Source organism: Lytechinus pictus, unplaced genomic scaffold (assembly GCF_037042905.1).
Source record: "Lytechinus pictus isolate F3 Inbred unplaced genomic scaffold, Lp3.0 scaffold_19, whole genome shotgun sequence".
NCBI classification, from domain to species: Eukaryota; Metazoa; Echinodermata; class Echinoidea; order Temnopleuroida; family Toxopneustidae; genus Lytechinus; species Lytechinus pictus.
In genome coordinates, this window is record NW_026974140.1 from 4,086,098 (window position 1) to 4,104,603 (window position 18,506).

The window sequence follows — 18,506 nt, forward strand, 5'->3', positions numbered from 1 at the left end:
CAAGAAAGGTGCAGTTTGATAGATGGCTCTTTATCTTTTTTTTATTCATGAACAAACTTCTCAATATGTTATTGCAGTATTAAAAAGATTTTTGAAAATTACATACATATGATTAATTGGTCACATTATTTCTGTGTAGTTTATTATAATATCTTCTTTGAGGTAATTTTTCAAAGGTCTGAGATTTTGATTTGGAGGAGAAAATAACAGCAGTTAACTTTTCTTCATGTAAAAGTCACCAGCACCCCTCCCTAGTAACCTCCGTGTGTAGCGAACATTATGTCATGCTTAATAGAGAAAATTAATAAGTGGTGTATCTTTCAGCTCTGGTTATAAACAAAGTATCATTCACCTTGATTTGATGGAGAGTTTGACTATTCAAATAAATCAAGACTTATTCAAGGATCAATGGGGCGTAATTTACACATGATATTTTCGTTTGTTATATCAAGTTTTCTGGATCATCTTTTATTTATTTATTTTCTAGCGTGAGCTTCATTCTTATAGCATCACAAGTTTTGATTCTGTAGATGAGTTTGAACATTCTTACGATGATCAGATTAGTCAGGGTTCGAGCGGACATTCCATCAGCAGCAAAAACCCAACCAAATGCACAGCCATCTTTGATTACACAGTAAGTCAGAAATCAGTTCTACAAAATTACTTTTAGCTCATCTGGCCCGAAGGGCCAGATGAGCTTATGCCGTGGCGTGGCATCCGTCGTCTGTCGTCCGTCCACAATTTCAAAATGCTTCTTCTTCGCCATTTCAAGTCCGATTTCAATTCTGTTTGCTTTATATGATAGCACTAGGTGGGGGATTCAAAACTTCTACACAGAATTTTGAAATTTATTAAATATGATAATTTATGCGCATTTTTCAAAATTCACAAAAAATTCTTCTTTATTTGTGGACCGATTTTGAGTTTTTTGCTTCCATCTGGTAGAGCTTCATAAGGTTCACCAAACTTCTACACAGAATTTTGACTAGAACAATTTTTATGCTAATTTATGCGAAATTAATTTATGCATATTTTTTAAAAATTCACATAAAATGCTTCTACTTTATTTGTTGACCGATTTTGATTTTTTTTCTTGCATCTGGTATAGCTTCATGAGGTTCACCAAACTCTATACAGAATTTTTAAATTTGGAGTAGAAAATTATTTATGCTAATTTATGCAAAATTCATACATCACAGAAAATGCCTCTTTATTTGTTGACTGAATTTTTTAATGCTTCTTCTTCTTCATTTCAAGTCTGATTTCAATTCCATTTGCTTTATATGATCTAGCATTAGGTGGGGGATTCAAAACTTCTACACAGAATTTTGAAACTCATTAAATATGCTAATTTATGCATATTTGTAAAAATTAACATAAAATGCTTCTTCTTTACTTGTTGACCGATTTTGATTTTTTTTTCTTCCATCTGGTAGAACTTCATGAGGTTCACCAAACTTCTACACAGAATTTTGAAATTTTCAGTAGAAAATCATTTATGCTAATTTATGCAAAATCTATTCATAAATCACAGAAAATGCCTCTTCATTATTTGTTGACCGATTTTGATTTTTTTTCTTCAATCTGGTAGAGCTGCATGAGGTTCACCAAACTTCTACACAATATTTTGAAATTTTGTCTAGAAAATTATTTATGCTAATTTATGCAAAATTTATTCATAAATTACAAAAAATGTTTTTTCTTCTTCATTTGTTGATCAATTTTAATTTTGTTTGCTTTATATGATAGCTCGAGGTGGTGATACAAAATTTCAACACAGAATTTTCAAACGCATTAAATATGCTAATTTATTCATATATTTTCAAAACTCACAAAAAATACTTATTTATTTGTTGATTGATTTTGATTATTTTTTTGTTCCATCTGAGAGCTACATGTACATGAGTTCACCAAGGTTCTACACAGAGTTAAGAAATTTTAACGAGAAAATTGTTTATGATTAATTTATATGAAATTTATTCATAGATCACAGAAAATGCTTCGATGTCATTTCTTCATCAATTTCAATTATATATCCTCAATTTATGTCACCAATATAATTCACTACAGTGTCAACTGGGCTGAAATTAAAATTGTGTTAAATTTTGTTGCGAGATGCCGGATGAGCTCCACATCATTGATGTGCTAGTTAAATGATTATTGTAGAAAGACCTATGTTCACCGGGTAAAATTGATATCCCTCTTCTATTCATATTTGTGATGGAAACAAAATAAGTAAGATTAAGGAAATCTCTAATCTTCATAAAATGAAATGTTTATATATGTTGATATTCTGCTCTTGTAGAATATATACTTATCAATTATGTCTCAGTGTGCATTAATTAGTGTTTCAGTGACACTAACTGTCATTTGAAAAGATGTTTAGCAGCATGATTACAGTTGTTGTATTTATTTGTTTTGAATAAGCTTGTTGGAGCTTTTTGAAGAACTTGGTGAAGCAAACTCTCTTAACCATGAAATAAATTCACCGTGAAATGTTAATACCTTCTCTAGGCACAGCGAGATGATGAGCTGACTATCAGGGAACATGATGTCTTGGAACTTATTGAAGAATCAGAAGGAGATGGCTGGCTCAAGGTAAGGCTATCTCTAGATTAATTAACATGAATTCACCTATACATGTTACTTTAAACTGCCCTTGATTTCATAAGTGAATTGAGAGTCTGGAACTGAATTGTCTCTGGTCAAAATACTTTCCCAGTACTATGAGCAAGCATATTTATAGTAGGCATAACCGAGAAGCAAGCCGCCAGACTAACTGGTGCTCAACATTCTCATGCATATCCAATGCTCATGTACAGTAGGATTGGGGGTGTGGCAAATGTAGAACACTGACATCAGTGCTGCAGTGGGATTTAAACCCTTGGCCTTGTATTTCAAAGTCTGAGTACTTCTTCACTGATCCCACAGCACCTCTACCATTAGTTTTTTTAGGACAACACTGTAGCTTGAAAGTTATGAGACATGGAAAAGGTTTAAAAGGAACGTTGTTATCTTTACTGACTATTATACCAAGTAAAAAAAAATGATATAAAAATTGCAATGACTGGTCTTTTGTGCAGGCAAGAAACCAACATGGTGATACAGGATATGTGCCAGAGAACTATATTGAGATTGAGAAGCAACGGCTCTCCTTCACTCTGCAGTCACCCAAGGGAGATGGAGGGCAGCAGTCTGGTCAGGAGCTTGGGCATGCTTCATCGCAATCTTCAGTGGATTACGAAGTACAGGCTGTTATGGGTGTCCAAGGAACTGGGGAAGACTCTGGAAGACCTGCAAGTAAGTTAACCGGTGCTCCGGACAATTTTTTTTGACATTGTTTATTTGTTGTTGAAATCATATAGATTATACTTTGGGGGAAAATTATTTTGCAAGAAACTACATTTTGTGAGAATTCTGATAGGAAGTAATGGGTATCTAGAGAGATGGTTTTGGGTTGTAAGAAAGCGTTACATGTAGTTGAGATTAAATTTGAGACAACAGAAAAAAGATTAAAAATCTTTTACTTGTGAAACCAAGTGTAGAAAGTATAATGAAGTTGTCATTCATGAACCGTCATCAAGCGACACAAGGTGATCTTTACTGTCATTGAAAACACAAAAGACTGTAACTTATCGAAGACTGACGAAAAAATTAAATCCTAATGATTTTATCAGGATTGTAAAATCCATTTGAAGTATAAAGATTTATGGTAATCGTGCAACACTCAAGTAAAGCTGGGATTATTGATACCTCTTCCAAGTCTGTAATGTTTTTGAGTATGCAATAAGAGAGAAAAGAAGGATATCCCAAATTCTAATCATTTCACAATTATTTATTTCATTTAATCTAGAATTAAAGGCAAGAAAATAGAATTTTGGTACCTTACATACAACAATTATTAATTAGAATTACTCTATTTGATGTAGTTTGTATGGTGAGAGCTTTGTATGACTACGCTGGTGGCTGCCATGAGGAATTGTCATTTGTGGAGGGAACAGTCTTCAAGCTGCTTAGACGGGATGAGAATGGAATCGATGATGGTTTCTGGGAAGGCGAAATCAATGGAAGGATTGGTGTCTTTCCATCATTGCTTGTTGAGGAACTGGACTCTGAGTCTAGACAGGGTTCAAGTGATGTAAGATCATCTTTATTCATCTATCTAATGATTTTTATCTTGGATCAAAATTTTTCTTTTTTTTAGGGAAGATGTAGAACTAGGTTAGATCCTAATTAGGTCAGAGTAATTTTGATTTGAATAAAATTGGTTTATTGATAACACACAAGATGGCATGCAACCAGGACTGATATTGCAAGCTTAACAAAATGATAAGAATCAACATGATGAAATTGCAAATCAAAACAAATATTGAAAACAACTTCATTTTGGCAATAACCCACTCTTCAAGTATTTGAAAAAATGGGGGTAATTTCTGCAAAATTTTCTGTGATTCATTACACCTAAATTTTATCCACTTTATTGTGTTAAAGTTGATTGTCTATCAATATTTTGCTCCTAGCTTTTAAAATGAATTCATCAATAAACATTTTCATATGTTGTAGTAGATATTAGTGTTTGTTATGATACTATTAAGTTTGATAAGATTTTTGGCTCTGTTTTAGAAGGTTGACTGACGAAATGTACACTTAATTTTCACTTTAAGTTAATAGGTCCTTGCTGTTACAGATTGTTGATGGTGCAATTTGTTATTGCTAATTAATACCAACATGAAAAGTATAATGAAATAATTATCTTAATATTTGAATGTCAGGAGTCCATAAGATGTATTTTAGATACTATAGCAGTAGTTACTGTAGCTTAGCAAGTTGTTTGAAGTCTATATATTTGTATCTTCTTTGTTACCTATCTTTCCACCCACTCCAGTCCAAGTCCAAATCAAAATCTAGGTCCAGGCCAAAGTACAGACAGCACAGATGTGTCCCCTCTATTGTAATAGATGATGCCCATTGCTGGTCCAATGATTCTAGTTACACTTATTCCTCAGAAGATAGTTATGCAGAGAGACAGATTAGGCCCTCCCCTAGATCCTTTTTCCCTGGTAGGGCCCCTCCTCATTCCCGTCGCTCCCAACAACGTTCATCCCCAAAACATCCGATTGCTGCTCGAAAGGCCAATCGTAATTCAGTTGTGAGGTCCTTCAAGAAGGGTAAGAAGATAGAATACAAAAAAGCGCCTAAGAAGGGAACCCCCCGTGTCCTTGCTGGTCTTAAACAAAATGGCGTTTCCTCACGCGAGGCTCAAGTTCAGAGCAAACGGCAGCGAAAATTAGTAGGTCCATCCCGTAAATCTCCGTCTGATCCACAGTGTAAAGAATGCATTCAGTCAGCGCGTAATCGTCCTCCTCTTCCTGAACCAAGACGTGACCCGGTTGAAAGGGGAACGCACAATAAGTGGTTCCGTATCCAATCAACTGATGACAATGTTCTCAAAGCTAATGGTGTCCAACATCCCTGTGCCCCACCACATAACCTGCAGCTTTCAGTTGGTGCCTTGGACCGGACCAAGAGCCCTTCCCTTAATAGCAACATGAATCAATGTGGTGGTTTCATCCAGTATGAAGTGTCTGCAGAACAAATCAAGAAGAGCCAGACTTTGACCCGTGCAAAGTCCTGTTGGGATTGTAAAGAGGCCCAGCCTTGTCGTTGTAGACCCAAATCACCCCTTCCTGATCATACTTATTATGAGTTGCAAAGACCTGATCAACATAGACAGCAATTTCAAACACAAAGACATAACCAATGCACTCAAGATTTGCATAGACAAACGCCACCTGGACAAGCTCATCACAGGGAAGATCCACGCCGGAAAGAACATCAAAGACAGGACCCAAGCATACAAGACTTACAAATGCGAAGCCTTCAGAAACAAGACCCTCAAAGACGGGACCCAAGAGTAGCAAGTCCCCAAAGACAAGATTTCTACAAACAAGACTGTAACAGTAAAGAACCTCTTAGACATGACCCTCAAATGCAAGATCTTAAAAAACAGAATCCTCAAAGACAAAATCATCAGATACAGGAAAGAAAAGACCATGGAAAGGACCTGCCACAGTGTGGCATGCACATACAAGAATTGAACAGACACAATCAGCGAATGCAGAACGCACATAGACAAGATCTGCAGCAACGAGGGATGAAAGTTCAAGAATTAAACAGACAAAATCAGCTAAGACAGGACCCTGTAAGACGAGACCCGCAACGACAGGCCATGCACATGAAGGAAATGAACAGACTCAATCAGCAAAGACAAGAACAACTTAGACATGATCTGCAAGGACTAGACCCTCATCTACAAGAACTTAACATCAATCATCATAGAAATACTCCTTGCAGAACAGATCCACGAACAGAACATCATGTGCGTACAGTTCAGCAAAGACAGAATTCTAATAATCAAGAAACGGTACACCAAGAAGACCTATGTAGAGCAGTCCATAAGAAACAAGAAAAACGTGAAACTAATCTGCACAGAGAAGGGCCTCATGAACAAAATAAAAAACGACAAGACCAAACTGCAAATTGCATTGTAAAAAGGGACCAAATAAAACAGAATCGTATTGAAAAAGATCAAGTGGTACAAGACCCATTCTCTACAAAACAAGTAATAAACGGGGAAACAAGTCAAGGCCAGCGTAGACAAGGACAGCATAGGCAATATCAACTTAACAAAGAACATAACAGCCAGGACTCATTTGGACAAGACCCAACCAAACAAGACGATACTGAGCAAGATGATTGCAGGAATTATGTTAATGGACAAGACGTGCAGGCACTAGGAGCACTCAAACACAAAATGCAGAAACAAGACATTCGAGAACAAGAGTTTCACCCGCAGAGTTCAGAGGGAGTCATAACACTAGCTGTGAATGGAACAACTTGTAAAAATGGATCTGAAAAGGAAACCATAACACACAGGGATAGTACTCTAGGTGATGATCACCAATCAGAGGAAGATAAAGCTCTTCGAAAGTTGAGGTTCCTCGATTCGAGAAAGAGTCTTGAGCAAAAATTTAGTGCTCCTATACTCGGTCAGGAGGATAGAGTAAGTGCTTGCATTTCTGGGCTAAAGGATAAAGAGGCATCGGACGATAATCAAAATGAAAATAAGGTACAGGAGTTGTTACAGAATGGTAAAGACTGTGGCATTGCAATACCAAATGGGCTACAGACAGAAATGATGATTGAAAAATCATCCAACGAAACGATTGATGATGACACATCTCCTAGCCAAGATGATATGCCATCCCTTTCAAGGGGAATTTCTAAGCAGGGGTCAAAAAGAAAATGTAGCAAAAAGAAAACAACTTTCTGTTTAACCAACCAAAAGAGGGAAAGGAAAGTGAGCTCAAGCTTTCACATTGGAAAATCATCAACCAGTGCACGAAACGTGCTTGAAGAGAAGAGAGCAACGTCAATTCCTGATCTTAGTTTGCTGGAAGGCATGTATAGCACAAGAATAGGCCCTCCAATTAGTCCAAGAACTGATAGCCTCATCAAGAAAAGGCCAGCTCATGGTATCCTCAAGCAGTCCCAGAGCCTGGATTATAGAAAGATAAAGAGTCCCCCATATAGCCTTGATATAACCGATGTGAAGTCTAAGTCTATGTCCATAGGTCCAAAGCGGGATATGAGTTGCCCTGAGAGGCTTTCTGATATCTGTAATGCTGTTGTTGAAGAAGAGGAGGAAGAGGTCAAAGGTCAACCTCACATTGATCAATATGCAAGAGTTGCAAGGAATAGAGATGAAAGGTCAAAGGTCAGGGCACAGGGATGTAGACAGGTGATCCAGGAAACCTTGAAAAGCCCCATGGTAGAGCGTCGTGCTGCCTCCCTTGATGAATCTGCTCAAGAGGATTTGAACCGGTTGAGGAACCAAGACCGTAAATCCAGTTGTCCCACTGCATCACTCATCTTCCAGCAGAAGCATACAGAGAGCATTAGTCCTCCTAATTACCGCAAGGCAAACAGTCCCAATACCTTATCTTGTGCGAATAACAGAAAAGTGTCCAGTAGGGTCATCAGTCCAACTCTTGAACGGCATCTGAGAAACCTCAATTCCTTCTGGTCTCAGAATCGGGCATCAGTTGTCATTAATGGTCCTCAGGATACTCCTCAATCCCAAGTCACACAGCAAGAAGAGAAATCTCAGGGAACATCCCGTAGCAACTCATTTCGTTCAGATTCCCTGTTGGATGATGGCAAGCAAAAGGCTGTCAGGTCCCGTAGTTGTTCCCCCTCAAGAAACAGACAAAGCTCCCCTGCGCTACCTATCAATGGACACAAATCAAATACCCTCCCTTGGGATCCACTGCGCTCCTGTAACCCCTCTCGCATCAATTCCACCACTACCAGTACCCCTACCACATCCACCAGCACCACCCTAGCTCGCTCTGCCTCCCGCAGCCCCTGCACCAGCCCTCGGAACAGCCCAAGACTCTCCAGGAAACAGGCACGCTATTCCAACATCTCTTTGCTTGCCTGCCATGGTCTCTCCTTGATGCATCTTGTTGCAGCACCTATCAATAAATTCTTTTTTAAAACTCATCCAGAAATTTAGTACCAGGCAGATTCTTTGAAGTTATTTTGTACACTTCCACCAACCAAACTAAGGTGTTTGCCAGGAGCGTTACTTTAATTTTTTATATAATGAAAAATTATGAATTCCTGTTGGATTTTACCATCAAAATTTAAGCATGTACTTCAATCCAATACCACTTTCCCCCAGAGTGCATGATCACTACCTTGGTGCAAGTATGATGTTGTTTGCATGCTCCAGTATATGTATCTCGATCTATGCAAGTTAAGATAACCTTAGTGGCCAATATACAATTTAGCTTTCAGTTTTGTTCTGCATGACTGTAGTCTTTTTCTTGTATTATCTGGACTTGTTATAATATTTCATCACAAATTGGAGCATGTACATTAATGTAGTACCAGAATGAATGCTCTGGTACTTACATGTAACTCATTGAGTCTAGGAGTCTGGGCCCTTTGGCATAAAATGAATTTCTCTGCTAATTAATGGTAACTCCCATGGAATCATTGATTCTATGATTTATTTTCCATTGATGGTAAAGTTAACCTTTATTTTTAGGTTGTGCAAAGGGTCCAAACAGTTCCTTTACTGAGCCAATCGGAATTAAAAAAACAACAGAAGTTAAGAGAAAATTAGGAATTATCTGAAGTGTAACCTATTTACTAAATTGACATGCATGTTGCTTCATTCGAATAGGTATGACATTACACTGGAACATTTGCATGAAAGAGAGAAACATGCCCCTAATTAGTCAGATTTACTGTACCATAATCTTTACTCATTCAACAAAGCTGGATACATGCATGCATGAAGCATGGAATATGTAACAAAGATGAATTACTTGGCTATTTTATAGTGAAAATATTGCAGCATTGTTTTCCATTCAAAGAATAATACATCATCAAAGCTATTGATCATTTGCAGTTTCAAAATCGGTGTCAAAGTCCAGTGTTGGTGAGGTTGAATGTAACATCAGCCTTAACATGAAGACTGGTGTTGGGTGAATGTTATATGGTGTTTTGTCTGTTTGAACGTAAAGTCTGGGTAGTTAAGTTCATCAGCCTCATACATGAATACCTTGAAATCACAGTGTATTTGCAAGTTTTGACCTTTAACATAGCAAGTTATTCAATTATGGATAACATGAATTAGATTTGACTAAATATCATTTGCAAATGAGTCTAACATCTTGAGATTGAAAGGTTTAAACTTTGGTGATTATGTTCGTGTTGAGAGCATCATAAATGAGCTCAAACACTTACAGTTGGGTCTGAAAAATACCAATCACGTAATATTGATATCTCAATACCGAGTGATGGTCACCCTAACACCAGTCTTATACTGTATCAAGTCGGATGTTATGACTGTTGATTATGCCACCCCTACACTAAAACCAGCTGTCCACACTAAAATTGATATTAACCAATTAAATAAAACAACAGATGAAAGAAATACAAATATATATTTCTGAATTTAATTGATGGGTTCCGATTAAAATGTCTTTCTACCCACCACAGGGAGATGCAATGCCTGAAACGCCTGAATACGAGACCGCCGAACCAACGATGTCGCCCCCTGCATTCTCTCCACCAGCCTTTGCACCCCCTCCCCTACCTCCCACCATCCTGACCGATCATAACCCAGACTATGAGGAGGTGGATAAGGGAAGACCAGCATCAGCTAATGAACTCGGTAAGGCCTTGTCACATCCAATATATTCCAGATCTAAACTGTATGAAATCCCTCCAAGAGCTATTACTTAAGAACCGTATCGATTACAGTTTTGATAACCAAGAAAAGGTGTATAATCAGGGCAGTCTCCTCTTAAAAATATAGAATAATTTATTTCCTGTGTTGAATATGGATAATTATCACCCGTATCAGACATCTGAGCTGGTCATTTACAAAACCGTATTTCCCTGTATTTTATTATTATCAGGAAGGGATAGGTATATTGTTTGTATTTTCCTCGGTCTCAATGCGCGTATTGACTTTGCATGCAGAGACGACGCAAAATATACCTTTGTATTTTCCCTGGTCTCACATCCGGGCCTTTGAGGATGCGAATGAAGTGATACGCTTCATAATATTCCGCGCACCAACGATCTACGTCATAATAAAGACAACGCTGGATCTGGGCGCTTGCAAGTACGTCATAATGGTAAAGTGCAGAGCCTAGACACTGATATTATCATGACACAACAGAACTCTATTCTTAAAAGATATCACTGTTATCATGATTTTTGCTCTAGATATCTGATTTGGATGATAATAAAAATATTGACTGCCCTTCTTTCGGGGAACATCAAATATATTGCCCTTAAAAGACCCATATTGCCCTCGTCTAAAGACTCGGGCCAATATGATTCTTTTGCTGGCAATATATTTGATGTTCCCCACAAGACCAGTCAATGTTATATAATTATACCAGAGTAGGGTCTAGAATATGTTTTATGAGCGGAGGCTTAAAGTAGACACAGGCATGATTTTCCTGAAAATATTGTTTGTCGGGCGGCGTGACATTATACACGTGTCATTTCCAGAAAATTTGATTTGTTATTTAAATTTAGGGTTTTAGAGACAAAAGAAACCGTGAAATATTCATTATCTTACAAGATTGGCCAGTAATCGTGCATACTACCTGCCAGTAGAGCTAGCATAAGGTTATGATGACCCATTCTTGTTGGTTTACATGTATAATCGGCACAATCATTTGTATTTCCTTATTATTGTTGTAGCATCACCAACTGGTCAATACGGTTATATGAGGCAACCGTCGTATGTAGAATGTGCCAGGTCTGTACCAGCGAGTCCTGTATCCACCACTCCACCCTCTACATCCATTAAACCAGTAAGTCTATAATCACGTCATGCAGAAAGACATGGTGGATTTAATCATAGAATTTATTTGACAAAGACCTCTCTTGGACAAAAATTATAATTCTAGGTTTCTTCACCTCACAGAAATCCATGAAAATGTCTATTTTTATGGTTTTCTGATTGTTAAGCATATTCACCATTATTATTAATTGTATTATTGATTTTGTCTTTTATAAATTCATGTTGGTTATTAATTGAACATTTGAGTATGTGATCTAAAAATTGTAGATGAGACATATTTGATTGATATTGACTCAAACCCTTTCAAATTGACATAACTGTATTAGAATTGCCTCCTTGATTCAATGTGTTTTCATCTATTTCAAATTCAACAGGTGAGGGCAGCACCACCTCCTCCCTCGGCAAAGAAGAAGGTAGATCAACAAGCCTCCGAGACTTATGAAACTACACCGGTCTCTTATGTATAAAGCAAGAAGAGTCAATCTGGAACACTAAATACGTGCAAACAAGGTTGATATTAGCATCAATTGCAATCTGAGAAGCGAAAGTTGAATATTTCTGTTTTAATATATGATGATTATTTTTTGAAGTGCAATTATCATTAATTCTGTATGTTTATAAATACAGAGCTGATTTATTTTGATCAAAGAAATAGTTATTTCTTAACTGTTTGATACAGATACATGTGTTTGTCTTACAAGAAGATGATTGATTAATTATGTTTAATGAAGTATTTAAAAGCTTTTCCAAATAATTTTTTTTTTTAGGTATTTCTTCCAAGTTAAGATTTTTTCAGGAATGCAACTTTTATATCGTAACACTTTCATTTCATTCACATTATCAATCATGTAAACCAGTGAAGTCAGTATACAATTTTAGTAAGCCCCCAAGAAAATAAATATGTATTTCTGAAAAGCAAATATGAAATCAAAGCGATACAAATATTATCGCATATGGTCATAAAAAAAAATTGTTAAATAAACAACTCATGAACTTACTCAATATATCAGCAGAAATTGAAATATTTGTGTTTACAGAAATATGGGATTATACAAATTCTAGAACCAAATGCGATCATTTCAACATGCAGATGATTGACAAAAGGTCACTTTTGTAGAAAGAAATAATTAACGAGCAGTTCTAGTAGTTGGTTTTGGTGGGTGAACTTGCAGCTTAAAAATGAAGCTGCCCTGTCTAAAATCCATGGATTCTAAAATCCACAGAAAAAGGGAAAACATTTAAAAAATATACATTTTTAAGGTTGAGACCCTGGGAAGCCATGACTAAAGCCAGTAAACACCTCTTTCTATTGATCAAATTGATCAATTTGTCTTATGTTTTTGCACCATGTAACTCATTGTTTCCTACCAAGTGTGCTTAAGTATAGAGTACTAGAAAGGATTTCATGTATATTGATTATACATTTATATCTTCCAATACTGTTTGATTCTTGTGAAATGATAGTTTTTGGAAATGAAGTTATTTTGTATTGTTTTTGTAGCTGCATACTCAAAGTTCTTTAATTACACATTAGTATTTTTGTACATGTGTATCGTTTTGCCAAGATGAAGAATAGTGAACATTGATTGTCATGTAAATAAGATTTTTATCAAATGAATTATTTTCCCAATAATATTTTGTATATATTTGAACAGCATATATTACATAGTTCTCATTGTCTTGTAACATTCTGTATTTCAATACAAACATTTGTGTAGTAGTCCTGTCTTGGCTTTTGTACTTAATATATTTGTTTAAATTTTTATGCATCTTTGATAAAGAACAAAACCAAAGTTTGTCTATGGTGGATAATAACCAGTGGTGAGTATATTATTCCTTAAAAGACTCCACATGACCGAACAAGTTTATTTGACATGAGAGAATTGAGGAACCGTTTTCCCTTTCTGTTTAAAAATATAAATATTCCTCTAATTCATGATTATGTAATTCATATTTACTATCAGAAGTTATGTGTACCATTTTTTTTCCCTTTCAGATGTCAATAATTACAAATCAGTTTTCTGACATTATCAGTAAACACAGATTTATTGTTTTTTACTAGCAGATGCTATGTGAAAACTTATATTATTATTTCTTCATGAGAATGTGGTGTTTTGTGTTTATTTTGGTTTTTGATTTCTCAGACTTGTTACCATGTAGTTGGTCAAATTTGCAAGTGTGCTTCGCAGACACAGGTTTTTTTTAGTGGGATTTCCCTTTTCGAATTTCTTCCCTTTGTAAAATTGTGTTTAGTTCTTTAAGTTTGGAGATTTGTGAATTTGCATGAGGGGAGAGGTTATATGCTGAATTTTAAGTTAATCCTCATGGTTTACAGAGGTGAGGTTATACAGTGCGTATAAAAAAAAAATTTACACTTTGAAAAAGCCCTGGGAATTAAAAAATATACATGTGGGTAATTTTTTCACATATAATCTTGGGTTTGGGTCTCATCTATCCAATGAAAGTAAAAGTTTTGACAGAATGTTACACTTGAGTGAGCACGGTCCATTTTTGTAAAGCTCGCAGAAATCTGTTTGCGCAGAAATGCTTGTTTTCACGCTGTGTCAAGGGGAAAGGGCGAAATCAAACTTACCCTGCGAAAAAATTTTCATACATTTCCCTTGCACTTTTAGTCAATTGAAATAAAACAGATACATTCAAGCATTTTGTAACAATTTTGCCACCCAAATTGAAATTTCAACACTAAGTAAGCACAACCTTTACCCTTTTTGTGCCAGCTGGATCTGAGGACATAACTGAATCTGAACAAAAGTTTATATCAGACATCTCCAGCATTTTTTCACTAAGTTTTTATCATTTAAAGTGGGTTTACATTTCATTTTTAATTTAATACTTGTTTCTCCACACTTTTCCCAAGCTTGACAATGATTAACAAAATGAAAATCAAGCCTAAGCCATTTCATGTAAATCGCAGCTCAATATAGCAAATAAAGCAAATATCGTCACAATGGCCTTGGTGTGTGGGGGAGTGGGGTGGGGCGCAATGAACTCTTCGAAGTGTTTTGGGCAAGGAAACAAGTTAAAAAAGGTAAGATATCTTCAAATCAATTTACTAGCTAAATTCTACGTGTTCTTCATGATTAAGGTCTACTTTTATTCACATAACTATTTCAAAGTTCTGCGCAAATCATTTTTCACTTTTCAAAAGTAAGTGGTGCTCATTCAAGCGGAAATATTTATTGACAGTTATATCGTCATTTGCTTAAATGGATCTGTACCAATGTTAAAATGTGGAAAAATCTTCAGGATATTACAAATATATAATTTTACAGGATTTTTTCTCAGTGTAAACTTTTTTTGATACGCACTGTATTCTTCAATTTACAGTTTTCAGCCATTAGCCAACTCATGTTCTCGTATTAAATTTATCATAGAATATATATTGAGCCTCGGGTAGTGTCAGTACCTTTATATATTTATCTGTGTAATGTTTCCCCCGTTTTTCATTGAGTCTTTATTCCCCCGTTCCAACATGTATGGAACAGGTAGCATTTTTGTAATATGTGGTGCTTATAATTTGTTTAATTCTAAACTGTTAATACAAAACTTTCATCTGTATTTTGATATTTTTTGCTTTTGAAATATACACATGTTTATTTAAAAATATGTGACTGACTCTAAAACCAAAAACCCTGGGGGCCGTTTAATAAAGCTGTTCGTAAGTTAAGACCATTAATTTTGGACAGTGTATTATTTTGATCCTTCCCCATCAATTTAGCCCAAATTCAGCATAAGATTGCAGCATTGATAAAAGAAATATACCCAGCATCATAGGAACACTAAAAACAACAATGTTCAGAAACTAATTACAGGGTAGATGATAGTAATATCGTTAAAAAAAATCATTTTGTCTTCAGTTTGAGTGTAAGTTGTTTTAGTCATGTCTTGATATCTTTATTTGCATTTATATAATGTATGGTGCTGCATGTAGCAAAACCAAATATATCTTCATTCTATGCTAGATAATGTTCATGCTGTTAACTGTTCCTGTAGGTGTTTTTTGTGTGTAAAATTTGTATGTATAGACCTTAGAAACATAACAAGCATGGTGAAGGTTGCTAGGATTGGCAATATCTTCAACGTACCGTGCATTCTTGCTTCTGTGATCCTTTCTTTGAATTTCACAAAAAGTGAAATTTGTATTTAATCTGTTAACTGATTTTCATCATGGTCCATATGCAAGATATATTCCATTATAAAGTTATAAAATGTTATTTCACTTGGCTTCTTGAAGATAAAGTAAAATCTAAAAGCACATTGTATCCTATGGTGAAAAGTTCCATTAAATCAAATTGTTACTATCAATCTTTGTAATAAATTAAAAAAATTGTCATTTGATAGTAACCGAAACTGTTACTTTGTTTACGCAAAAGGGATAAAAAGATTAGAATGAAAATCAATCACTCACATGCAATGACATGTTTGATAAAATGGTTGAATGTATTTTTGCCAGTCCAAGACTTTGGGCATTATTTCTATAAACTCTAAAGATGTATTTATATATGACGTGTCTTTCTTTACTTTGTATGAAGCCTGTGGAGTCATAGAATATATTAATGTATTTGAAAATATAAACATTTAGTACTAAATAGCCATCAGTTATGACAGGTAAATAGGTTATACTAAAGAAAGATGTGTTATATTTAAATCACATTTCAGTAGTATGCACATTATTTGGGGGTATATTCAACGGTTTATTTCCAATTCGTCTAATGCCAATTCGTCCAATTGCCAACTCGTCTACTACCATTTGGTCTATCATCAGTTCGTCTACTCACCAGATGGTCTAATTTCATTCAGTCTAATGCCATTCCGTCTCATAACCAGTTGGTCCAATAGCCATTTAGTCCATATACCATATGGTCTAATTAAACTAAAGTGTTTATTGTGCAAAATGAATTAAAAGAAAATGGGTATTAGACCAACTGGTTATTAGACAAAATGGTGATTAGACGAAGTGATGATTGGACCAAATGGTTATTGGACCAAATGGTTGTTTAGACGTAATGTTAATGGAAGGAATGGCATTAGACTAAATGAAGGTAGACCATGTGGTAAGTGGACGAGTTGGCAGTGGACGAATTGGTAATTTACCAATTTAACAACAATACTTTAATTTATCCGACAAGTAGCACAATTGACTGATGGGAGAATATATTACAGAAATGATATATGAATTTACTAATGGTGGAACTAGGCTTGTGCCGTGGGGGCATTGCAAGTAAATTTAAGGCTCAAAATAAATTCATAGTCTTGATATTTGCAATATCATTTGCTTGTCTGCTCCTCTGCAACAGAGGGGGCATTCATTTTGATTTAATGGAGACGAGTATGATCTTTCAATTGCAAATATGAAATTGTCTTGCAACATTCTTTAGAGACAAGAGTTTGAGATGGCTGTGACCCCCTCCCTCCCCTCCTGAAAAAATATAACCATAGGAAGACTATGCTACCTTTCAATTATTTCTCGTTATGCCTTTTCTCCCTTTTGGGGGATGATTGAGCATTTTGTCATCCAATAGATTAGTGAAGGTTAACAAGAAAAAGAAAATATAGCGATTTTTGTTTGTTTCCAATTGTTTTAATATGCTGTAAATAGTTGTAAAACAATCATACTGTATGTACATGTATGAATTATGTAGCTATGTATCAATAAAAAATCACAATTTTGTAATACAATTCTATGGATCAGTCTCATGATTTCCCATGTTTATCTTCCCAAAACAAGGATTCCATAAGAGCTAATTTACCTGTAAAAAGAGCTTTGAGGATATAGGTCATCTTGACCCTCTTCATAAGTTCAATTTGCTAGTCCCCCTATTAGTGTAGTAGGTTTCACGGTACACCATGTATTCTTTCTTGGGCATATGTTGGTCCTGAAAAGGACCACCCAATCTCGACGTTTCGACAAGTGTGTTCTTGTCGTCCTCAGGAGAGGACGACAAGAACACACTTGTCGAAACGTCGAGATTGGGTGGTCCTTTTCAGGAGAGGACGACAAGAACACACTTGTCGAAACGTCGAGATTGGGTGGTCCTTTTCAGGACCAACATATGCCCAAGAAAGAATACATGGTGTACCGTGAAACCTACTACACTATTCTTCTTCGCCATGGAAACCTTCAGAAATTATAGTCCCCCTATTGATCCACTAAAATTTGGCTCAGATTCACACAACTTTAAAAGCAAAATGACAACTTGTGCTGCCAATCAAACATTAGAAGCATATTTCATTAGCTTGTAAGTTGCCACAAATTTATTTCTAAAACAGAGTCATCCTTACTGTGGGATAATTTAATTTTCTATTTGCATTCTAGAAAGACTTTAACAAAGCCAACAAAAATATATTCCATATCCTCAAACTAAGCCTTTCCTTTACATTGCTGATATGCTTTAAATATCTTCACATTATTAAACAACAAAACATCTTGAATTTACATCTTCCAGTGAAGAAATTACATTGAATTTTCATTTCATGATTTAGAGATAGCAAAAAGCTATCAAAATCACTTCACAGATTGTTACGGTGCTTAAACTTAATGGGAACAAATGTGATAAACTTAATAAAAGCAGGTGGAACTTGATTTTTTTTAATTACTGAATAAAAGATGGAGAAATCTGTCTAAGATTATATAATATATAAGAATATTAAGTAAATGTTCATGAGAGAAACCAATACAAAAATTACCAAAAAATTTAAGAGAAAAAGTGCCTAACGAATAATTTGGGAAATTCCACTACAGTATGTGTAATGAGCAAAATCAATACCTTTGCTCAATATAGTACTGTCAATAATGATAAAATGTGCAGTGTACACTTATACTTTGATAAAATATGATAAAAAAAAATTGATTGTGACTTTGTTATAAATTTTGAAAATAATGAGTCTTAGAAATAAGCATGCTTTGTCCCCAAGCCACCCTGAAATTGCCATAATTTTCAGCAATCTCGCGAAAACATTTTTTCCATTTCATCTTTTTACATGCTAGTCAAATAGGCAAAATATAGTACAGTCCACTAAAATGAATAGCATATCACTATTATGTTGATAGTTTATTTCTCTTTTAGCAAAAAAGAATTTTTGCAAG

At 35.4% G+C, this 18,506-nt stretch overlaps 1 protein-coding gene across 1 annotated transcript in view; it reads left to right on the forward strand.

The window, feature by feature from the left end:
- Positions 1 to 17,096, forward strand: part of LOC129261188 (uncharacterized) — a 38,797-nt gene extending 21,701 nt beyond the window's left edge. Inside the window, exons 9-16 of the mRNA XM_064114566.1 lie at positions 488 to 634; positions 2,515 to 2,598; positions 3,084 to 3,300; positions 3,930 to 4,138; positions 4,892 to 8,470; positions 10,075 to 10,249; positions 11,296 to 11,408; positions 11,773 to 17,096. Coding sequence (XP_063970636.1) covers positions 488 to 634; positions 2,515 to 2,598; positions 3,084 to 3,300; positions 3,930 to 4,138; positions 4,892 to 8,470; positions 10,075 to 10,249; positions 11,296 to 11,408; positions 11,773 to 11,865 — 4,617 coding nt within the window. The 3' untranslated portion in view covers positions 11,866 to 17,096. The remainder of the gene's footprint in view (positions 1 to 487; positions 635 to 2,514; positions 2,599 to 3,083; positions 3,301 to 3,929; positions 4,139 to 4,891; positions 8,471 to 10,074; positions 10,250 to 11,295; positions 11,409 to 11,772) is intronic.
- Positions 17,097 to 18,506: the final 1,410 nt, after the last annotated feature.